The sequence below is a fragment of the Squalius cephalus genome (genome assembly GCF_949319135.1).
Source record: "Squalius cephalus genome assembly, chromosome: 2".
Taxonomy (NCBI): Eukaryota; Metazoa; Chordata; class Actinopteri; order Cypriniformes; family Leuciscidae; genus Squalius; species Squalius cephalus.
The window spans coordinates 64,563,880-64,586,031 of record NC_137123.1 but is presented as its reverse complement, the minus strand read 5'-3'; the positions used below and the strand labels follow the sequence as shown (position 1 = coordinate 64,586,031).

General features: G+C 43.3%; 2 protein-coding genes across 6 annotated transcripts in view; both read right to left on the bottom strand.

Moving 5' to 3' along the window:
* LOC307145154 (immunoglobulin like domain containing receptor 2) overlaps nt 1-9,592 on the bottom strand; it is a 45,958-nt gene extending 36,366 nt beyond the window's left edge. For all 5 annotated transcript variants that reach the window (XM_079848017.1, XM_079848013.1, XM_079848015.1 and 2 more), the window contains exons 1-2: nt 9,418-9,592; nt 2,231-2,563 (exon numbers count right to left, since the gene is read on the bottom strand). In XM_079848017.1, coding sequence (XP_079704143.1) covers nt 2,231-2,563; nt 9,418-9,532 — 448 coding nt within the window. In that variant the 5' untranslated portion in view covers nt 9,533-9,592. The remainder of the gene's footprint in view (nt 1-2,230; nt 2,564-9,417) is intronic.
* Nucleotides 9,593-11,831: 2,239 nt separating this feature from the next.
* gpa33a (glycoprotein A33 (transmembrane), paralog a) lies at nt 11,832-18,957 on the bottom strand. The gene is made up of 7 exons (XM_079864043.1): nt 18,597-18,957; nt 16,118-16,284; nt 15,756-15,969; nt 15,122-15,286; nt 13,456-13,572; nt 13,231-13,360; nt 11,832-13,157 (listed from the first exon to the last, which is right to left on the bottom strand). Exons 1-7 carry the CDS (start codon nt 18,640-18,642, stop codon nt 12,680-12,682), a joined length of 1,317 nt encoding a protein of 438 aa, XP_079720169.1. The 5' UTR covers nt 18,643-18,957; the 3' UTR covers nt 11,832-12,679.
* Between the last annotated feature and the right edge of the window lie 3,195 nt (nt 18,958-22,152).

Here is a 22,152-nt window from a genome sequence, read left to right as displayed (position 1 = left end):
AAACCTCATTGGTGTTTGAGCTTCTGTTTACCATATCTGATGCTCTTTGTATGTTCACTGATCAATATTTATATGTGAATAAAAGCCTAAATTAAATCCGTTCATCAAATAAAGCGATTGAGTCTCTTTAGAAGACATGGATAAAACCACTTAAAGCACTTAACCACACAAATTACATTTATTTTACCATCTCTTTATGAGTGTTTTGAAGCATTAGAGTTTTGGTTGAATAGACTTTCAATGGAGGGACAGAAATCTCTCAGATTTCATCTAAAACTTCTTAATTTGTGTTCTGAAAATGAACGAAAGTCTTACGGGTTTGGAAAGACATGAGGGAGAGAAAATGATGACAGAATTTAAATTTTTGGGTAAACAAATTCTTTGATAATGACTCAAACATCATACATGTTCACATGAGACGAGTGCGACTGAATCCCTGAGTATAATTATCTCCAGTAATTTAACATGAACAAGTAAAGCTGGTGAACACGGCCTCTTTCACACAATACTCACCATAAACTAAAAAGAACACTTGCATTCAAGTCAGAAAATGACACTGATATAATGACTCTTTTGGGGTCAAATGCACATGTTGAAGTGTGGGAGATGTGGGAGGGATTGGGTTATTCCTGAGTCGCTGGAGTGAGTAAACAGACTAATGTCAGGAACAGGAAACGGTCGGCACAATGAGCAGCACTTCCTGTGACACCGGCGCGTCTCAATCTCACTGCTCACGGCACGGTTATGGACAACAGCAGAACTGATGCGTGTCTGACATTAGTTTTTGCTAATTAAAGAAAATTACGATAAATACTTTGATTGTTACATATTCCTTCATCATTTCAGCTGTAGATTATAATGAATAACTAAGTTATGTTCACTACCAGTCAATCAATGTGTGTTGATGCTGAAATATAATTAAGTAACGGTTTGTTTTTTCTGAACATCTATCACATGTCATGATGTGTATTGAGTTGGCTCGTGAGATTTATGATTCACGCTTCATAATTTCCGTTAAGGGAACAGAGAATAAATTCACATATTTACATCTTCATTCAGTCATTGTAAACATGAGCCGGTTCTGAATCACAGAGCCAATGGCCCAGCGAACAGAAATGAGTTCTAACGTTTTGCTTATTTTGCCATTAAATTATTTCTGAATGGTCAAAATCTCCAGTTTATTCAATGTTTTAAAACAATTTTAATAATACAATGGAATTTTCCTTACATTCCATTGTATTATTCTACAATCATTATGAAAACGTTACTTTTGAATGTTGAAAAAAAAAAGAACTTGGGTGAGTATGTGTGTGTGTGTGTGTGTGTGTGTGTGTGTAAGTAAGTGTGTGTGTGTGTGTGTGTGTGTGTGTGTGTGTGTGTGTGTGTGTGTGTGTGTGACTCCTGGGAGAAGCACAAGAATCTCTCCTGTCTCACACAGTAAATGTAAAGCAGTATTTCAGCTCTGAATGAATGAGCGAATGAATGCTGGGTAAACGTGTTGCCATGTTATCAATCGTGAGCCTGTCTCGCACTTCTATTCAAACTCTAGTGTCTCTGAACGCTTCACTCCACTAAACAGCAGCAGGATCTGATCCGACACACAGACTGACTCTTTTGTCACGAGTAACTCATGGTAGATCTGAAAACGCATCTGTATTTACACTTCACATCTGACCTTCGACTCAAGTTCCCTCTCAACAATCAACTGAACGCAATATTCAAAATATAAAAAGAAAAATCAATATTCTGCATTCAATGAGCTTACAGACATCTAAAGCTCAGTTAAACTAATGATTCGGTCATCATTTACACTTTACTTTCTTCAGTGGAACACTAAATGAGATCATACATTTATCATACAATTAGAAGTCAAAATTATGACTTTTTAAGTCATAATTTCAACTTATGTCATGATTGTTGATATGTTTTAATGTTATGGGGATTTTCTGTGTCTTCTTTTTTATCTTCTTTAATTTTATTTTACTTTTTTGATAATGTTGTGCTGCTCATCTTGGCCAGGTCACTTCTGTAAAAGAGATTTTTAATCTTAGAAAGTTGTATCTGCTTAAATAAAGGGCAAATAAATAAAAAACAATTGTGACTTTTAAAGTCACACAAATCATCTTATGACCGAAACCCTCATGGAGCTCAACAGTCATGACAAACATCTCGTCTAGTGAGCAGAAGCCTGAGAGTCGAGCGTTTGATTGACAGCTGAGCTCTGACTCACTGTTGATGATGGAGATGTCTCGGCCCTTGTAGTGCTCAGCCAGAGTGATGGAGGATCCCTGACCCGACGCCACGATCCTCACGGTGCGACCGGTGTCTCCGCAGTCGAGGTGCACCGCAGAGCCGAGCTCGGAGCCGTGCAGCGCTAGCGTGTCGGGGAAGCGGAAGGCGTCGCGCGTGCGATCGCGACAGTACGACTTGTACCACCACTGGACCACTGGAGTCTGCGAGGACACGCTGGTGTACTGACACGGCAGGACCACCGGCTGGAAGAGCATCGCAAAGCGCCGCTCGTCACGAACCGAGACCTGGACAGCCTCACCCCGCGACACCGCTGACATCGAGACAAGAGAAACACATGAAGAACATGAGCATATATCACAAATAAACCACAGAAACTGTGAGACGTGGAGTGTGTGTTTCTGTCTGCTGTCACACTGTCATTATCATCATTACTGAGAGCGGCTGATTCAGCACACACTGCTTGCTTAAACACATTTAGTCACCAACAGTTGTTAGACTTCAGTTAGTAAATGTGAAACAGTGTCCGCAACATATTTATCTTCCATTAAGTGACGTATTTCTTTAGGGAAACAGGATATTCAATGAGAATAAATGTAGGGAGGGACTTGATATTATCTTCAGCCGCTTTATCAGTTCATCACAGAGATTACGCGTTCAGATGAACCACACTGACAAAAATTTGACTCCTCATGACATAAACAAGGTGAACATTTGAAAATAGATACTCAAACTATGATCAAACACATTCCATATGCTGCCCACACACACACTCTCTTACACTCTCTCACACACACACACATACACATACACATGCGTGTTTCCTCTGAGCTCCTGAATATCTGCTGACATTCTAGTCAGTCAACAGAGGAGCGTCTCTCAGATTGTGCTGGGTTTATAAACTAACACACACCCAGAAACAGCTGGTTTAAATATGACCTGTGGGATTCAGACAGACAGACAGACAGACAGATAGAGAGTAAGACAGCAGCAGGCAGGGAGTGTTCACTAGTAAGGGAGCAGACCATGTGTTTGATAAGAAAGGGTTTTAGATTTAGGTGTTGTTGTTTTTTTTTTTTTACTTTAGAGGCTTTTAATGTTCTAAAACTCTGTGATTCATCAAATTAAACTGCTGTGGAAACTTGTAACAGACCTGGGGCCTCATTTATAAAACTGTGCGTAGGAACCTTACTAAAAGTGTACGTGCGCCCGAAAGCCAAAAATTAGGCCCCTGAGCTGTAACTGTAACAGACCTGAGCAGAGCTGGTAACTGTAACAGACCTGGGGCCTCATTTATAAAGCTTGCGTACGCACAAAACGGGGCTGAAAACATGCGTACGCCAGTTCCTGCGCAAAAGGTGGGATTTATAAAGAAAAACTTGACGGGAAAATTTGCGCACCTGCACGCAAACTCTGACCCATGCGTACGAACGTTTTGGAGATGGAGCACTTTGGCGACACCGATGGTGAGCTGGAGTTAAATGTATTTTTGGTCACTTTTATACAGAAAATCTAAAGAAAATTAAACATATACAGAAAGATTATACAAATACAATTTCAATCACCAAGCCTGTCACTTGAAGCAAATATCCATTCCTTCTTAAATGTCCGCGCCAGCGAGCGTGTTGAGCCGTTTAGTGAAACTGACGCAAATAACAGTTTAAATAAATAAAATACTTCTGATATAAACATTTATATTAAATATGCCATTCAAATTAATGGAGTTAAACACTTAAACATGAAATCATTACTGAAGTTACAACATTTTTTTAAATTCAATCATTAGAAATATTTGTTGTGGATGCGATTGTTTTTGAACACTTTTCCTGTGGCGTGCTTTAATGTTTTAACCACAGAGATAATTGCTTATCATGATAATACCAGATTGTCTGAGAAAATAGTTTCGTGCAAATAATGCCCAAGGCCTATCTGTTTCCATTAAAAATATAAATCAATTAAAAATACAATTCGGCAAGTGGAAAAGATTGAGAAAAACTTTCTCTGAAATGTATTTTACACTATTTGATTTATGTAGGCTATTCAAAAACAAGGCAAGGATAGACAACTACTTGATTTGTATTAATGTAATGTTTCTTGTACCGTTTATATCATTTGCATATGATTATTCATCCACGTGATAACGTTTAAGTTATCACGTGGATGAATAATCATATGCAAATGATATGTAGATGAGGATCTGCATAGTAAAACTAGGCGTTGTAAGCTCCATATATGGTTATTTCGGGTGGAGACGCATGTACGCACAATCTCCCGCTTCCTGGGATTTATAAAGTGAATTCTGCGCAGGTTCTGGCGTACGCACGGTTTTATAAGTCTGAATATTTTTTTGCGTGTACACGCCACTTTTGGCTTTCGGGCGCATGTACACTTTTAGTAAGGTTCCTACGCACAGTTTTATAAATGAGGCCCCTGAGCTGTAACTGTAACACACCTGAGCAGAGCTGTAACTGTAACACACCTGAGCAGAGCTGTAACTTGTAACAGACCTGACCCACTAAACATTGGACGTCGGATAGACGTGCAGATCATGTCTATATTGGGTCCGTCGGTCCATGACCAATTCTGGACATCTATTTGACGTCCAAACTAGGTCCACTATTTGGACGTCCAACCATGACCCAACTTGGACGTCATATTGACGTTCAACATTGGACCTTTGTACTGGGTCATTTTTTTGGACGTCATTTGGACGTCTATGACAGGTGCAGGAAATTTACATGATTACTATGTAATTTTTTTTATTTACAAATATCAGCATTGTTATTATCAACATGATTAATACATATGAATACAGATTATTTATAATTATTTAAGATCATTTTCCAATTGTGTGTTTGTTCTCATGAGAAGAAGCCGCTGTTTTGTTTGAGCGCACTGAGCGCGATTATTGTTTGGGAAAGACTTATCTAATAAAATACACGATCCACAGCAAGCCGACCCCGTCTCCTTCCTTCTTCCCACAAATGAAATTTTGTGGACGGACGTCAACATTAGACGTGCGGAAGACGTCGAAAAAAGACGTCGCCTGGCGTCACAAAACAACCCCTTCAAAGGACCGAATTTGGATGTCCAAAAATTACATGAAAATGACGTCACTCTGACATCACATTGCGCAGTGGGGAGCTGTAACTGTAACAGACCTGAGCTGGAGCTGTAACTGTAACAGACCTGAGCTGGAGCTGTAACTGTAACAGACCTGAGTGGAGTTGTAACTGTAACATACCTGAGCTGTAGCTGTAACTGTAACATACCTGAGCTGTAGCTGTAACTGTAACAGACCTGAGTGGAGCTGTAACTGTAACAGACCTGAGTGGAGCTGTAACTGTAACATACCTGAGCTGTAGCTGTAACTGTAACAGACCTGAGTGGAGCTGTAACTGTAACAGACCTGAGTGGAGCTGTAACTGTAACATACCTGAGCTGTAGCTGTATCTGTAACAGACCTGAGTGGAGCTGTAACTGTAACATACCTGAGTGGAGCTGTAACTGTAACAGACCTGAGTGGAGCTGTAACTGTAACAGACCTGAGTGGAGTTGTAACTGTAACAGACCTGAGTGGAGCTGTAACTGTAACATACCTGAGCTGTAGCTGTAACTGTAACATACCTGAGTGGAGCTGTAACTGTAACAGACCTGAGTGGAGCTGTAACTGTAACATACCTGAGCTGTAGCTGTAACTGTAACAGACCTGAGTGGAGCTGTAACTGTAACATACCTGAGCTGTAGCTGTATCTGTAACAGACCTGAGTGGAGCTGTAACTGTAACATACCTGAGCTGTAGCTGTAACTGTAACAGACCTGAGTGGAGCTGTAACTGTAACATACCTTGAGCTTGAGCTGTAGCTGTATCTGTAACAGACCTGAGTGGAGCTGTAACTGTAACATACATGAGCTGTAGCTGTAACTGTAACAGACCTGAGCTGTAGCTGTAACTGTAACAGACCTGAGTGGAGCTGTAACTGTAACAGACCTGAGTGGGGCTGTAACTGTAACAGACCTGAGTGGAGCTGTAACTGTAACATACCTGAGCTGTAGCTGTAACTGTAACAGACCTGAGTGGAGTTGTAACTGTAACATACCTGAGCTGTATCTGTATCTGTAACAGACCTGAGTGGAGCTGTAACCAACTGTAACAGACCTGAGTGGAGCTGTAACTGTAACAGACCTGAGTGGGGCTGTAACTGTAACAGACCTGAGTGGAGCTGTAACTGTAACATACCTGAGCTGTAGCTGTAACTGTAACAGACCTGAGTGGAGCTGTAACTGTAACATACCTGAGCTGTAGCTGTAACTGTAACAGACCAGAGCTGTAGCTGTAACTGTAACAGACCTGAGTGGAGCTGTAACTGTAACAGACCTGAGTGGAGCTGTAACTGTAACATACCTGAGCTGTAGCTGTATCTGTAACAGACCTGAGTGGAGCTTTAACTGTAACAGACCTGTAACAGACCTGAGTGGAGCTGTAACTGTAACAGACCTGAGTGGAGCTGTAACTGTAACATACCTGAGCTGTAGCTGTAACATACCTGAGTGGAGCTGTAACTGTAACATACCTGAGCTGTAGCTGTATCTGTAACAGACCTGAGTGGAGCTGTAACTGTAACAGACCTGTAACAGACCTGAGTGGAGCTGTAACTGTAACATACCTGAGTGGAGCTGTAACTGTAACATACCTGAGTGGAGCTGTAACTGTAACATACCTTAGCTGTAGCTGTAACTGTAACAGACCTGAGTGGAGCTGTAACTGTAACAGACCTGAGTGGAGCTGTAACTGTAACAGACCTGAGTGGAGCTGTAACTGTAACGTACCTGAGTGGAGCTGTAACTGTAACAGACCTGAGCTGTATCTGTAACTGTAACAGACCTGAGTGGAGCTGTAACTGTAACAGACCTGAGTGGAGCTGTAACTGTAACATACCTGAGCTGTAGCTGTAACTGTAACAGACCTGAGTGGAGCTGTAACTGTAACAGACCTGAGTGGAGCTGTAACTGTAACATACCTGAGCTGTAGCTGTAACTGTAACAGACCTGAGTGGAGCTGTAACTGTAACGTACCTGAGTGGAGCTGTAACTGTAACAGACCTGAGCTGTATCTGTAACTGTAACAGACCTGAGTGGAGCTGTAACTGTAACAGACCTGAGTGGAGCTGTAACTGTAACATACCTGAGCTGTAGCTGTAACTGTAACAGACCTGAGTGGAGCTGTAACTGTAACAGACCTGAGTGGAGCTGTAACTGTAACAGACCTGAGTGGAGCTGTAACTGTAACATACCTGAGCTGTAGCTGTAACTGTAACATACCTGAGCTGTAGCTGTAACTGTAACAGACCTGAGTGGAGCTGTAACTGTAACAGACCTGAGTGGAGCTGTAACTGTAACAGACCTGAGTGGAGCTGTAACTGTAACATACCTGAGCTGTAGCTGTAACTGTAACAGACCTGAGTGGAGTTGTAACTGTAACAGACCTGAGTGGAGCTGTAACTGTAACAGACCTGAGTGGAGCTGTAACTGTAACATACCTGAGCTGTAGCTGTAACTGTAACAGACCTGAGCTGTAGCTGTAACTGTAACAGACCTGAGTGGAGCTGTAACTGTAACATACCTGAGCTGTAGCTGTAACTGTAACAGACCTGAGCTGTAGCTGTAACTGTAACAGACCTGAGTGGAGTTGTAACTGTAACAGACCTGAGCTGTAGCTGTAACTGTAACAGACCTGAGCTGTAGCTGTAACTGTAACATACCTGAGTGGAGCTGTAACTGTAACATACCTGAGTGGAGCTGTAACTGTAACATACCTGAGCTGTAGCTGTAACTGTAACAGACCTGAGTGGAGTTGTAACTGTAACAGACCTGAGTGGAGCTGTAACTGTAACAGACCTGAGTGGAGCTGTAACTGTAACATACCTGAGCTGTAGCTGTAACTGTAACAGACCTGAGCTGTAGCTGTAACTGTAACAGACCTGAGTGGAGCTGTAACTGTAACATACCTGAGCTGTAGCTGTAACTGTAACAGACCTGAGCTGTAGCTGTAACTGTAACAGACCTGAGTGGAGTTGTAACTGTAACAGACCTGAGCTGTAGCTGTAACTGTAACAGACCTGAGCTGTAGCTGTAACTGTAACAGACCTGAGTGGAGCTGTAACTGTAACATACCTGAGCTGTAGCTGTAACTGTAACAGACCTGAGTGGAGCTGTAACTGTAACAGACCTGAGTGGAGCTGTAACTGTAACAGACCTGAGTGGAGCTGTAACTGTAACATACCTGAGCTGTAGCTGTAACTGTAACAGACCTGAGTGGAGTTGTAACTGTAACATACCTGAGCTGTAGCTGTAACTGTAACAGACCTGAGTGGAGCTGTAACTGTAACAGACCTGAGTGGAGCTGTAACTGTAACAGACCTGAGTGGAGCTGTAACTGTAACAGACCTGAGTGGAGCTGTAACTATAACAGACCTGAGCTGTAGCTGTATCTGTAACAGACCTGAGCTGTAGCTGTAACAGACCTGAGCGGAGCTGTAACTGTAACAGACCTGAGCTGTAGCTGTAACAGACCTGAGTGGAGCTGTAACTGTAACAGACCTGAGTGGAGCTGTAACTGTAACAGTTGGCACTGATTTGACTGAGTCTCAGGGTTAAAGCCGCTCTGCTCCTGATTACAGAGGCTTTAGTTAGACATCAACCCACATCATTACAGTTAAGCTCAGAAACCCCCACACAACACTGAGGTACTGCTTTGTAAGCAGTTTTACACCGTTACCATGGTAATCAAACAACTGCTGAAACAGCTTTAACTATTTCAACTACTGAAGATGATCATTTAATGCTGATTTGTGTAAGACAGTGAATGCAGATGCAATATTCAGCTCCTGTATTTCGCTCACGGACCAACTTACCAAATAAACCAAAATAAACCTTAAAATGAACGTGAATCACATGAAGTGAATGTGCTGATAAATATCAGGCGTCAGTGCGTCACATTTACAGTAGAGCTGCTAAGAGCCGCTACACTGTCACTAAATGTAACTAAAAGATTCCCTCCCGAATCAAAGCAGAGTTAGTGGAGTTACTGGACTGTAGACAGTGTGAAGAGTGAAAACAACCTGCTGTTGCTGCTCAACTTCTCCAAACTCTCAGAAAGTGACGCACCTGTGAACGCCACGAGTGAAATCCAGCATCTGACGAGTGAAATCCTTCTAAATCGTTCCGTTTCGTGACCTGTAGCAGAATTGCGACCGTGTTTTCCTCGTGTTTTTCGCTTCATTTTTCGTCCGTCTGTTCTGCGTCTCGTGAGTAACGGGTCTGAGCAACGGAGGCGCGCGCCGCCCTCAAGAGCGCGTTACCGAGGACTTTCAAGGAGGGGTTTTCTTTTCAACAAAAATGACACACTTTCAATATATATCACTATTCATTATTATATACAAATACATATAAACTATACAAATCTAAATAAAATAACCAAAAAAAAAAAAACTATTAGAAATGTTGTATTTTTATTCAATACTTCAATGATCCCGTTACATGAACAGCTTTTACAAATCCACATTAAACCGGTCAAAAGGTTAAAGACCATCATAACAGTCTTAAGCATTAATTCAAGAAGTTTGATATTAGACTTAATCAATAATGATTTCGCCCTCTAGTGTTTCTATCGGTGTAGTAGCGTGTGAGTAGACCGGGGCATGTTGTCACACGCTATCTGTCATGTGGTTGTTTTGTCTAACACAAAACTTACTTGCTGTTTATTTGTTTTTCTTAAAATATGTTTGTTTTTCGCACTGTCTATTGATTAAACACGAGGGTCATATGTGTTCTGAACCAGTAAAATAGACTACTGTGAATGTAAATGTAAGTCACTTTGGCTAAAACACTACGTAATGATGGTAGATTTGATCTGTAGGCCTACTCAAAACAAGAATATTATTCAGTCATGTTGTCTGTTTCATATGTTTTTTTCAAATGTCTTCTTTTTAATTCGGCGTCTATAGCAGGTGCCCAAAACCATGTTAAAAGGGATAATTCACCCAAAAAGGAAAATTCTGTCATCATTTGTTCACCCTCGTGTCGTTCCAAACCCGTAAGATTCTCCAGAGCACAAATAAAGATCTTTTTGATGAAATCCGACAGCTTTCTGTCCTTCCATTGATAGCTAGGCAACTACCACTTTGATGCTTCAAGAAGTTCATAAAGAGATCGTAAAACTGATATGATTTGTGCGGTTTAGTCCAAATTTTCTGAAGGGACTTGATCGCTTTATATGATGAACAGATTGAATTTAGGCTTTTATTCACATATAAACACTGAAGAGCGAACATAACAGAACCTCAACCAAACCTGCTCGATGCGCGAGAACAAACCTCACGCTGAAGCTCAATTGGCTGCGTAACACGAGAATAAAGTCAAGTCTCCTTCATTTATACAGCGCTTTTAACAATATAGAGTGTTTTGGCTTTACAGCAGCTCTAGAATATTTAGTTATGAACTTAGGGGCCGCTAACATGACACCGTTCTCACGGAGAACCCTTAATACTGTAAGTAATGCACGAACTTTGTATTTTGAGCACTTCTTGCGTTGATTCTGCCTCTTCATGATGACTCGCTTGCTGTATTCCTCATTTATATGTCGCTTTGGACAAAGGCGTCTGCTAAATGACTAAATGTAAATGTTATTGACCTTTCACCTTCTGGCCTCTTTGGCGACACTGTAAATACTGTCGTCCAGAGGTTTCAGGAGGCGAAGAGACAGTCAGCCGCATTCAAACGTTTCATCCCTGCCGTCGTTCTAGATCTAGGAGGAGATGATCAGGCCTGTCTTCCGAGCCAGGGTTCCTGTGTTGGGACCTGGCAGTGGTTCTCGAAGGGTCATCCCTGGGTATCCCTATGGAACCCATGGACGAGGTGTAGGAGAAGTTCCCTGCTTTTAAAGTGTGGGTTAGGGTGATCACATGACACCAGTCGAGACTGGACCAGTTCCACACGTGCTTCAGACGCTGTCACGCTGGAGGCGTTCCCCAAAAGTGTCGTCTTTGACGCTGCGTCTCATTCCCTTCTCAGGAAACAAGCATTACAGTCGTAACCCGAGACATTTTACGATCTCTTGATAAACTTTTTGAAGTGTGAAAGTGGTGGTTGCATAGCTGTCAATGGAGGGACAGAAATCTCTCAGATTTTATCAAAAAAGATCTTCATTTGTGTTTCGAAGATGAACAAAAGTCTTATGGGTGTTACACGTCATGAGGGAGAGAAAATGATGACAGAATTTTCAGTTTTGGGTGAACTATCCCTTTAAGAGCTCAGTGGGCAATAACAGTGTTCAATAGCGGTTTAGCAACACTTGAACACTTTCTTCTTCTTCAACGTTATTTATGTCCCCCAGTGGCAATTAGTTTTACAGCAAGGCATACACACAGACAACTCTAAAAAATATAAAATAATAATAAATAATAATACAAATTACAACCCAAATTAAGGGTTGCAATTTGTAAATAATGTTGTGCTTTCTTACAGCTCATTTCAGTACTGGATAGTCAGATCTAATCTTAAATAATACCATCACACTGAGAAACATTAACTGAAGTAAAAACATGGCTTTAATAATGTTATATAACATCTTAGAAAATATACAACATGGGAAACGATATCAGAAAATACAGTATAATGTACAAATCAATCAATACAATAAAATAAAAAAATCATAAAAAAGAAAATGTATGATGTTCTCTATAATGTTTAAGAATAATAACATTTACTAACATTTTAAACTAAGATGGCCTGGTGCAAACCTCACACCTGACAGATTCACAGTTGGACACTGTACGACGGATGAACGTTAGATCAGAGCAACTCTGGAGGAACCGGTTATTCCCCAACACAAGCTTCAATGTTTTCTCTTGAAACAATACAAAAAGAAAAAAGCAACGGGCTGAAAAAAGATTCACCAATATTTATTCCTACTATATGAATATTAAGAGGTTAAGAAGACATAAATTCAAGGAAAACCCAGATGAAACATCAACAGAGACACAAGAGTCGTAAAAATACAGAAACCCACTTAAATATGAGGCGAAGGGCTTTGAAACGCAGACATCAATACAGTAATGGCCTTCCAGACATGACCAGCAGTGAAGTCAGACTATACACACACATCAACGCCTCTTCCACTATCAGGACACACGCCCGCAACAGAAGTGTGTGTCGGCTGGACTTATTAAAGCACTTTATTCTATCAAATCTAATATGAGGATAAACTTTTGTGGTTGCAATGCTTTGGCAAATCTTAATCAAAAACTGTGTCAAATCCGACTTTGTCTAAATATGAATGTTTTTATGTCATAATTATGATGTACCAGATCATGAATCTTAAGTTATGATTGGCTTCTGTGTCTGAGGAATGAATCAGTGTCTGCCGACCTCAGATTCTCGGGTCTCTGGGTTTATTGGGCGGAACGCTAGGAGGTCTGTCGCGGCTGTCGTAGCGCTCGGAGTAGCGGTCGCTGTCGTAGTGGTCATCGTCACGACCTCGCCGGTCATCGTAGCGGTCACGGTCGCGGCGGTCATCGTAGCGGTCGTTGCGATCACTGTAGCGGTCGCGGTCGCGGTCACGGTCGCGGTCACGGCGGTCATCGTAGCGATCATCTCGATCGTAGCGCTCGCGCCGGTCGCTGGGATCGTCTCGTCGGTCGGTGTAGTCGCTGCGCCGGTCGCTGGGATCGTCTCGTCGGTCGGTGTAGTCGCTGCGCCGGTCGTAGCTCCTCTCGCTACGGTCGTCCGGCAGATCAAGTCTGTTGGTGCTTTTCACGCGGCGCTCTTCCTCGTAGCTGATGAGTTCTTCCGGAGCATCTTCTTTCCCCTCAGGATCCTTGTCTGGGAACTCTCCTCCTTCAGGAGTCCTGCCAAACAGAGGAATAAAGGTTAGCATCCGCGCGGCGCGCTGGATGAGATGTGCGTGTTGTGCTGTCGTACCCCATGGCGTACTCCTCAGGCTTCTCCCTCCTCCGACAGCAATAGCAGCAGATGCAGATGATCCCGATGACGACCAATACGGCCACGGCGGCTCCGACGATCCCGCCGATCGACGCCATGCTCATGGACGCTAGCCGGGGTTAAGACACACAGAGAACGGCTGGTTTAGTTAGTCAGGACTAAGTCACGGCTGATCAGGTCTTCGGGAAAAGCTGCTGTTCTTACGTGGCATGACGGCCAGGGTCAGATTACACGTTGCTGATCTGATTTCATTGGCGGACGTGCACTTGAAGAAACCGGATGTTTCTTTGGTAATATTGTAGAGGGACAAAGCTCCGTTTACTAAGGAGAGACGACACACACACATTGTGATGCAGGAAAACAGGGTTTAAAGGGGTAGTTCACACAAAATTTAAATTAGCCCATGATTTACTCGCCCTCAAGCCATCCTCGGTGTATATGACATTCTTCTTTCAGACGAACACAATCAGAGTTATATTAAAAACTGTCCTGACTCTTCCAAGCTTTATAATGGCCGTGAATGGCTTTTTCTGTTTTGAAGTCCATAAAAGTGCATCTATCCATCAAAGTGCATCTGTCCATCATAAAAGTGCATCTGTCCATCATAAAAGTGCATCTATCCATCATAAAAGTGCACCTGTCCATCAAAGTACATCTGTCCATCATAAAAGTGCATCTGTCCATCATAAAAGTGCATCTGTCCATCATAAAAGTGCATCTATCCATCATAAAAGTGCATCTATCCATCATAAAAGTGCATCTATCCATCATAAAAGTGCACCTGTCCATCAAAGTACATCTGTCCATCATAAAAGTGCATCTGTCCATCATAAAAGTACATCTGTCCATCATAAAAGTGCATCTGTCCATGATAAAAGTTCATCTATCATCATAAAAGTGCATCTATCCATCATAAAAGTGCATCTGTCCATCATAAAAGTGCATCTATCCATTATAAAAGTGCATCTATCCATTATAAAAGTGCATCTGTCCATGATAAAAGTTCATCTATCATCATAAAAGTGCATCTATCCATCATAAAAGCGCCTCTATCCATCATAAAAGTTCATCTATCATCATAAAAGTGCATCTATCCATCATAAAAGTGCATCTATCCATCATAAAAGTGCATCTGTCCATCATAAAAGTGCATCTATCCATTATAAAAGTGCATCTGTCCATGATAAAAGCGCCTCTATCCATCATAAAAGTTCATCTATCATCATAAAAGTGCATCTATCCATCATAAAAGTGCATCTATCCATCATAAAAGTGCATCTATCCATTATAAAAGTGCATCTGTCCATGATAAAAGCGCCTCTGTCCATCATAAAAGTGCATCTATCCATCATAAAAGTTCATCTATCATCATAAAAGTGCATCTATCCATCATAAAAGTGCATCTATCCATCATAAAAGTGCATCTGTCCATCATAAAAGTGCATCTGTCCATCATAAAAGTGCATCTATCCATGATAAAAGCGCCTCTGTCCATCATAAAAGTGCATCTGTCCATGATAAAAGTAGCAGACGGCCGTACGCATTGATTTACGGTGACAGAGTAACACTTGACCCGACGCATGACGTATTGACGAACGCGGAAGTTCAGAGGAAAGAGCAAAACACCAGTCACGAATTAAAAGTCTAAAATGAGAATATTTAAAGAGAAATGTGGGAGGAGCTTGAGTTTGTTGCCCAGCGCTGTTAGTTTGACTTCAAAAATATGGTTCCGATTCACTGCCATTATAAAGCTTGGAAGAGCCAGGACAGTTTTTAATATAGCTCTGATTGTGTTCGTCTGAAAGAAGAATGTCATATACACCTAGGATGGCTTGAGGGGGTTTGGGTGAACTATTTGGGTGACACGTACCGTCAGTGGCCTTGGGCGGGTTCGGCTGAGCGATGTTGTTGGTGTCGTATCTCTGCCACTTGTAGGTCGGTGTCGGCGTTCCCTCCTCCGAGACGCAGGTCAGTTTGATGTCCTGAAAGTATTCCGCCGTCCCTTCAATCTTGCAGATGGGCGGCGATGGAGGCACTGGAGCACAACAGGGTCACGGCCGAGATGTCATTCACACGCGTCAACATTCAACATTCTTTATTACGGTACCATCTCATATAGCTGTGTGCAAACTAACATTTCATTCAAATAAATACAATTTAAGTAGAATAGAAACAATACGATAATAACCAATATACAGTAGAATAACATCAATAAACAATATGCCATAATCAAGAAATCAAAAAAACATCGCCCAAGAATAGACAAGTCATCAATTCGGTAAATGAAATCAAATGATTTGTCTATTCTTGGGCGATGGTTTAGACGTCTATTAAACTTTCACTGACAGCCCAAATGTTGCCTTGCTTTAGACGTCAGGGCTGTGTTTGGACCCTATTAGACTTCTTTTAAAATCTCTCTGAAGTGTCCAGCAGATCTGAGAGTGAGAGAGTGTGTGTGTGTGTGTGTGTGTGTGTGTGTGTGCGTGCGTGTGTGTGTGTCTTACCCAAGACGATGAGTTTGATTGTGACAGACCCACCATCCTCCTCATTACTCAGATTCTCGACTCCACACTCGTAGACGCGTGTGTCCGGGCTGGTGGCCTTCAGGAGCCGCAGGTCGGCTTTTCCACTATTTAAATCTTGTAATAGAGTCACCCTGCCTTTATATTTCGTATGCACCTTATTTGAACCGAGACTGGTGAAAGTGAGGATTTTGATCTGTGAAAAAAACCCAAAAAAACCCCAAGAGTTCACAACATGGACACACAGGACATGGACACACATGGACATGGACACACAGGACATGAACACACAGGACATGAGGTCTGGAATGAGTGCTGGATGAAGCTGAAGTGTGTTTCCGTACCGCTGGATCTCCCGGCACATCTGGAAGTGCGCTCCAAGTGATCTGGACGTTATCAGCCGTTGGCTGGGGTGTGAATTGGCAGGGAATCGTCGCATCATCACCTCTGGCAAACTTATATTCTTTAGCTGGGACAGTCACACTAATGGCCGAAGAAGTGACCCGCACTCCTGTGAAACACACACACACACTTGATGAACTACAGTGAGTTTACTTTTAACACTGCACAAACATCAGACTCACACACCTCTATATAAAACAAACTATTACATATAACACACACACACACACACACACACAGGGCGCTCAAGTGTCACGCATTGACTAACCCTAACCCTCACTGGGAGCCGGCAGGAGTCAAGCGCGTCTCCCCTGGAGGTCTTAGTAGAGCCTGCCACTTACCAGCCAATCAAAAAAAAGAAAGGGGCTACACAATAGCCAATCAGAAAATAGCACTATTGTATCTGGGTAAGATTTAACGCAACAGCCAATGGAAAAAAAAGCATATCCTGGAATTGTTCACGTGATTCTGCCCGAAAGTTTCGCTCACCCACAGAGGAAATCACTTGAGCATCACTTGAGCACAGAGTAAGTCATGATCTCCTGTTTTAATGTTACTTACAACAAATGCACAACTTGTTTGACACAAACAGTGACAGCTTGACTGCTGTTGGAGAATGTTTAATTAGCATCAGTTTTTCATGAGTGTCTGCAACTTAGCCGACAGTTCTACAGCCTGTTCACTGACGACACCTGCTCAGAACTAGTCTAGGCCTAGTCATATTTCGCCATCACACGATGACTGACATATTGTCACATTATAAACATCGCTCTGTCCAAATAGGCTTAATCATTTTAGTAGCACTATATAAATTCAAGTGTATTGCATAGTCGATGTTATAAGTCACTTTTAAAATCATGTCTTTTATAATTATATCCTGGCCATGGATGCATTAATCATTGCATCTGCCTTTCTCTTTCAAAGCTGTCCGGTAAAAACCAGTTAAGCATCCTCTCATTTGCCCCGAGAGGAGAGTGTCCTATAAAGGCCAGGCTAGAGGATGCTGGCCCAGAGGAGGTGGGGAAAGGGGGTCGGCCCATTAGAGGAGGAGACGGTGCAGGTGGAGGGCAACAACACAAGTCCAAAGAGGCAACAAACACTTACAATAAACAACACCAGTCATAATCTCTCTCTCTCTCATACTTTGTATTTGGTATATGAGCAATTATTAATAACAACAACAACAACAAAAACACTAATAATAATATTATTATTAATGAAACACCCCCCCCCCCGACCCATTATGCATTGCATAATCATAAAAGTGTTAGTAAAGACATTTATAAATTATTTTTTTTACAAAAAAATGCTGTTCTTTTGATCTTTCTATCATCAAAGAATTCTGAAAAATAAAATGCATGACGGTTTCAACAAAAATCTAAAGCAGCAACTGTTTTCAACATTGATATAATAATCATAATAATCATAGAGTGATTTCTGAAGGATCATGTGACCCTGAAGACTGGAGTAGCTTTGATCACAGGAATAAATTACACTTTACTATATATTCACATAGACAACAGCTGATTTACATTAGAATAATATTACACTGTTTTCACTGTTTTAAACGCAGCTTTGGAGAGCAGAAGAGACTCTTTCAGAAACATGAAAACACCTTAATTACTCCAAACCCTCTGACGGGAACAGCCTGAGGCTAGACAGACATATTTGTAAAGTTATGACGAAAATGTATGTAAATGAATTACATTTTTTACAGCTCAAATGTTGTTACATATCACAAGACTTAATGGAGTTCTCCTTATATTCATGTTAGTGTTATCTTTGTCTCAGATGTTTATCCTAAATTCACTCAGACACAGATGAGCCAGAAGCTGACGAGCGAGTGTAGATCATGAGGACAGGCTGAGATACTGGGGAGATCTCCTTCTCCGAGTCTTTCACTCGACGAAACATCGGAGCAACAGGAGACTCCAGCGGCTCTAGAGTTCGGCCACGGCTGCCGGAGCAACAGGTGAGATGTAGAGAGTGTGTGTGAGTGTGTGTGAAGGGTTCGTTTGGGCGTTGGCTCAGGGGAAAGAGTTGCTGTTCTGTGGAACTACAGATAAATCACTTGGTCACGTTGAACAACTACCGGCTCACACTGTATTCTGGAAGAGATTGTTTGATTAATTATGAGCTTTTATTATTATATTCCATTCAGAAGCACACGAAGAGGAACCAGCCCAACACAACTCAACACAACTCAACTCAACACAACTCAACACAACTCAACACAACTCAACACAACTCAACACAACTCAACTCAACCTAACTCAACACAACACAACTCTTCATGCTAATGCTATTTGTAGTGTGACTGAAGCTCCACTGGTCATCTGGATCGACTGACGCACGAGGATCTGAACTGATGAGTAAATATACACACATATTCACAGACTGAACCAGTGAAAGCTCACTCACCGCTGAACAGCAGACAGATCCCCAGTGCTCCCAGTGTTCCCGCCATCTCTCGCAGTCGCAGTCTCAGGTGTGGAGGAGCTGAAGGTGTTGGAGACACTGAAACTCTGGTGAAGTCCCGCCCCGCGTCGAGTCTCAGCTTGCCTGATGCCTTTATATGTCTCTGTGTGTCTCACGCTTTCATGTTAGAGAAGCCACACACACACCACAACACTGCGGAGGAAGTAAACTACTCTAAATTAACCCTAACCCTACAAAGTAACGACTTCTGTCGAGTGGAATCTATGTTAGATGTTGTTTGTGAACTCTTGGAAACTCATTTCTCGCCATTTTACTGAAAAACACACTGATTTGCATCAGATCCAGAGAAACTGGTTTGACAAGAAGAATATGATGTGGGAGTGGCAACACACACACACACGCACACGCACACGCACACACAAACAAACAAACACACGTTTGCTTAGCTATCTAAATGGCGACTCTCCATAGAAGTAATGGTTTTTATACTGTACAAACTGTATATTCTCTCCCCTTACACTAAACCTACCCAACACACACACACACACACACACACACACACACACACACTAACCCTACCCCTAAACCTACCCAACACACACACACACACACACACACACATCACATCACATTCTGCATTTTTACATTTAATTGCGTTATTTTAATACCAGAGTTACAAATGAGGACGTCCCTAAAGGAGGTTTTTGGATATTTTATCAGGTTTTGGTACAAATTTGTCCCCAAAATATAGTTAAGTTGGTAAACTCACACACACTCCACAGACTCTCAAACACAAGCCGATGGTTTGATCACGTGATCACGTCACCAGTCCGACTCATGAGCGTGTTTGAGTTATTGGACCAATCAACACCACTCAGCTGATCTGCATCACTCACAAGCAGCTCAACAGCGTCCTCTGGTGGCTGAAGGGCAGGGTCACAGCGTCCTCTGGTGGCTGAAGGGCAGGGTCACAGCGTCCTCTGGTGGCTGAAGGGCAGAGTCACAGCGTCCTCTGGTGGCTGAAGGGCAGGGTCACAGCGTCCTCTGGTGGCTGAAGGTCAGGGTCACAGCGTCCTCTGGTGGCTGAAGGGCAGGGTCACAGCGTCCTCTGGTGGCTGAAGGGCAGGGTCACAGCGTCCTCTGGTGGCTGAAGGGCAGGGTCACAGCGTCCTCTGGTGGCTGAAGGTCAGAGTCACAGCGTCCTCTGGTGGCTGAAGGGCAGAGTCACAGCGTCCTCTGGTGGCTGAAGGGCAGGGTCACAGCGTCCTCTGGTGGCTGAAGGGCAGGGTCACAGCGTCCTCTGGTGGCTGAAGGGCAGAGTCACAGCGTCCTCTGGTGGCTGAAGGGCAGGGTCACAGCGTCCTCTGGTGGCTGAAGGGCAGGGTCACAGCGTCCTCTGGTGGCTGAAGGTCAGAGTCACAGCGTCCTCTGGTGGCTGAAGGGCAGGGTCACAGCGTCCTCTGGTGGCTGAAGGTCAGAGTCACAGCGTCCTCTGGTGGCTGAAGGGCAGAGTCACAGCGTCCTCTGGTGGCTGAAGGGCAGGGTCACAGCGTCCTCTGGTGGCTGAAGGGCAGGGTCACAGCGTCCTCTGGTGGCTGAAGGGCAGGGTCACAGCGTCCTCTGGTGGCTGAAGGGCAGGGTCACAGCGTCCTCTGGTGGCTGAAGGTCAGGGTCACAGCGTCCTCTGGTGGCTGAAGGGCAGGGTCACAGCGTCCTCTGGTGGCTGAAGGGCAGGGTCACAGCGTCCTCTGGTGGCTGAAGGGCAGGGTCACAGCGTCCTCTGGTGGCTGAAGGGCAGGGTCACAGCGTCCTCTGGTGGCTGAAGGTCAGGGTCACAGCGTCCTCTGGTGGCTGAAGGTCAGGGTCACAGCGTCCTCTGGTGGCTGAAGGTCAGGGTCACAGCGTCCTCTGGTGGCTGAAGGGCAGGGTCACAGCGTCCTCTGGTGGCTGAAGGGCAGGGTCACAGCGTCCTCTGGTGGCTGAAGGTCAGGGTCACAGCGTCCTCTGGTGGCTGAAGGGCAGGGTCACAGCGTCCTCTGGTGGCTGAAGGGCAGGGTCACAGCGTCCTCTGGTGGCTGAAGGTCAGGGTCACAGCGTCCTCTGGTGGCTGAAGGGCAGGGTCACAGCGTCCTCTGGTGGCTGAAGGTCAGGGTCACAGCGTCCTCTGGTGGCTGAAGGTCAGGGTCACAGCGTCCTCTGGTGGCTGAAGGTCAGGGTCACAGCGTCCTCTGGTGGCTGAAGGGCAGGGTCACAGCGTCCTCTGGTGGCTGAAGGTCAGGGTCACGTTTACATGGGCAGTCACCAATCTATGAGACATGACCCTTTATATTACCTGAGTCAGTGTTTACTATTATATACACAATATTAGTTGAAATTTAGGAAAATGTATAGAAAATAATGTAATGAATAGTTAGGGTCCGGTTTTATTGCTGCTTTATGATTCACTCACACATCATCTTAACTTGGAATAAAACAAGCGAATGTGACACACACACACACACACACACACACACAGTTTTATATACTTTATTTGATCCCACATTACAAGTCAAATTTCATTAGGAATCAAATTTTTTTTTAAATAATCCAACAGATTAAAACAGATCAGCACATTGTTATAGATTAAACCTATTCTAAGGGTACAGGAAACATCGCCTCTTCCAAACAAACATGCTTCCTATAGTTGCTGAGATTGAACAGTACTTTGCCAAGTGTTTGGCCCTTGTTTTAGAAATCCCCCCAATGCAAAGTCCTCGGATCGCCAGCCTGTGTACATGACCTAGACTACCAAACACCAGTACAATAAGCTGGCATTTGTACCCAAAGTTCTCAATGATCGATACCAATGACTGATATTTTAGAATCTTAGAGCAGTAAGAATCCTCCATAAACAAGTCAAATGCACATGAAACTTCATATAGTGTAACTTTTTTTCCATTCTGGGAGATTTTAGCAATATCGGGTGTATTAGCAATTCCTAAAAAAGTGTTTGCAGGTGAGTTAAACCATTCAGACTGTACAGTAGTGTGTTTAAAGATCTGCTCATCGCCCACACAGGGGACCTGAGCAGCAATGAGGTCCACAAGTCTGTCGTGTCTGGCAATATATAGTCCTTTAAGTGATGAACAACTGTTCATGATGTGGGCTACTGACTCCAGATGTTGAGGGGGGGCATGCAGCATGCAGAGGGGCGAATGGGTGGAAGGAAACCACACTGATAAGTTGTATTTTGTAGGAAGAACCTGCAGACGTGCTTTTACGCAGAAGGTGAGGATCTCATCACTGATGGTGGCATTGCTGTAGATGGTGTGTGACACAGAGTGGTCCGCGCAGGGCAGTTTTGCTAACTTTCCCTGGAGTTTCAGACTGGACCAGTACTCCATATTTTGAGCTCTTTGAATAGACAAAAGAGTCTGCCTTGATGTTCTAGGCTGGAGCAGGAGAACAGTGTTGGTATGGTGCAGTCTGGCTTCCACGATGACAGATGAGTCCTCTACGACTGCATCAGAGACCTCTACAGATCGGCAGTGAGAGGTCC

Excerpts from the sequence above, each read along its gene's own strand:
- gpa33a (XM_079864043.1), bottom strand. The coding sequence starts at position 18,642 with ATGGCGGGAACACTGGGAGCACTGGGGATCTGTCTGCTGTTCAGCG. Across the intron at positions 15,287-15,755 it reads AATCAAACTCATCGTCTTGG|TGCCTCCATCGCCGCCCATC; the intron begins GTAAGACACACA and ends GTTGTGCTCCAG. Across the intron at positions 13,158-13,230 it reads CCTGAGGAGTACGCCATGGG|GACTCCTGAAGGAGGAGAGT; the intron begins GTACGACAGCAC and ends TCTGTTTGGCAG.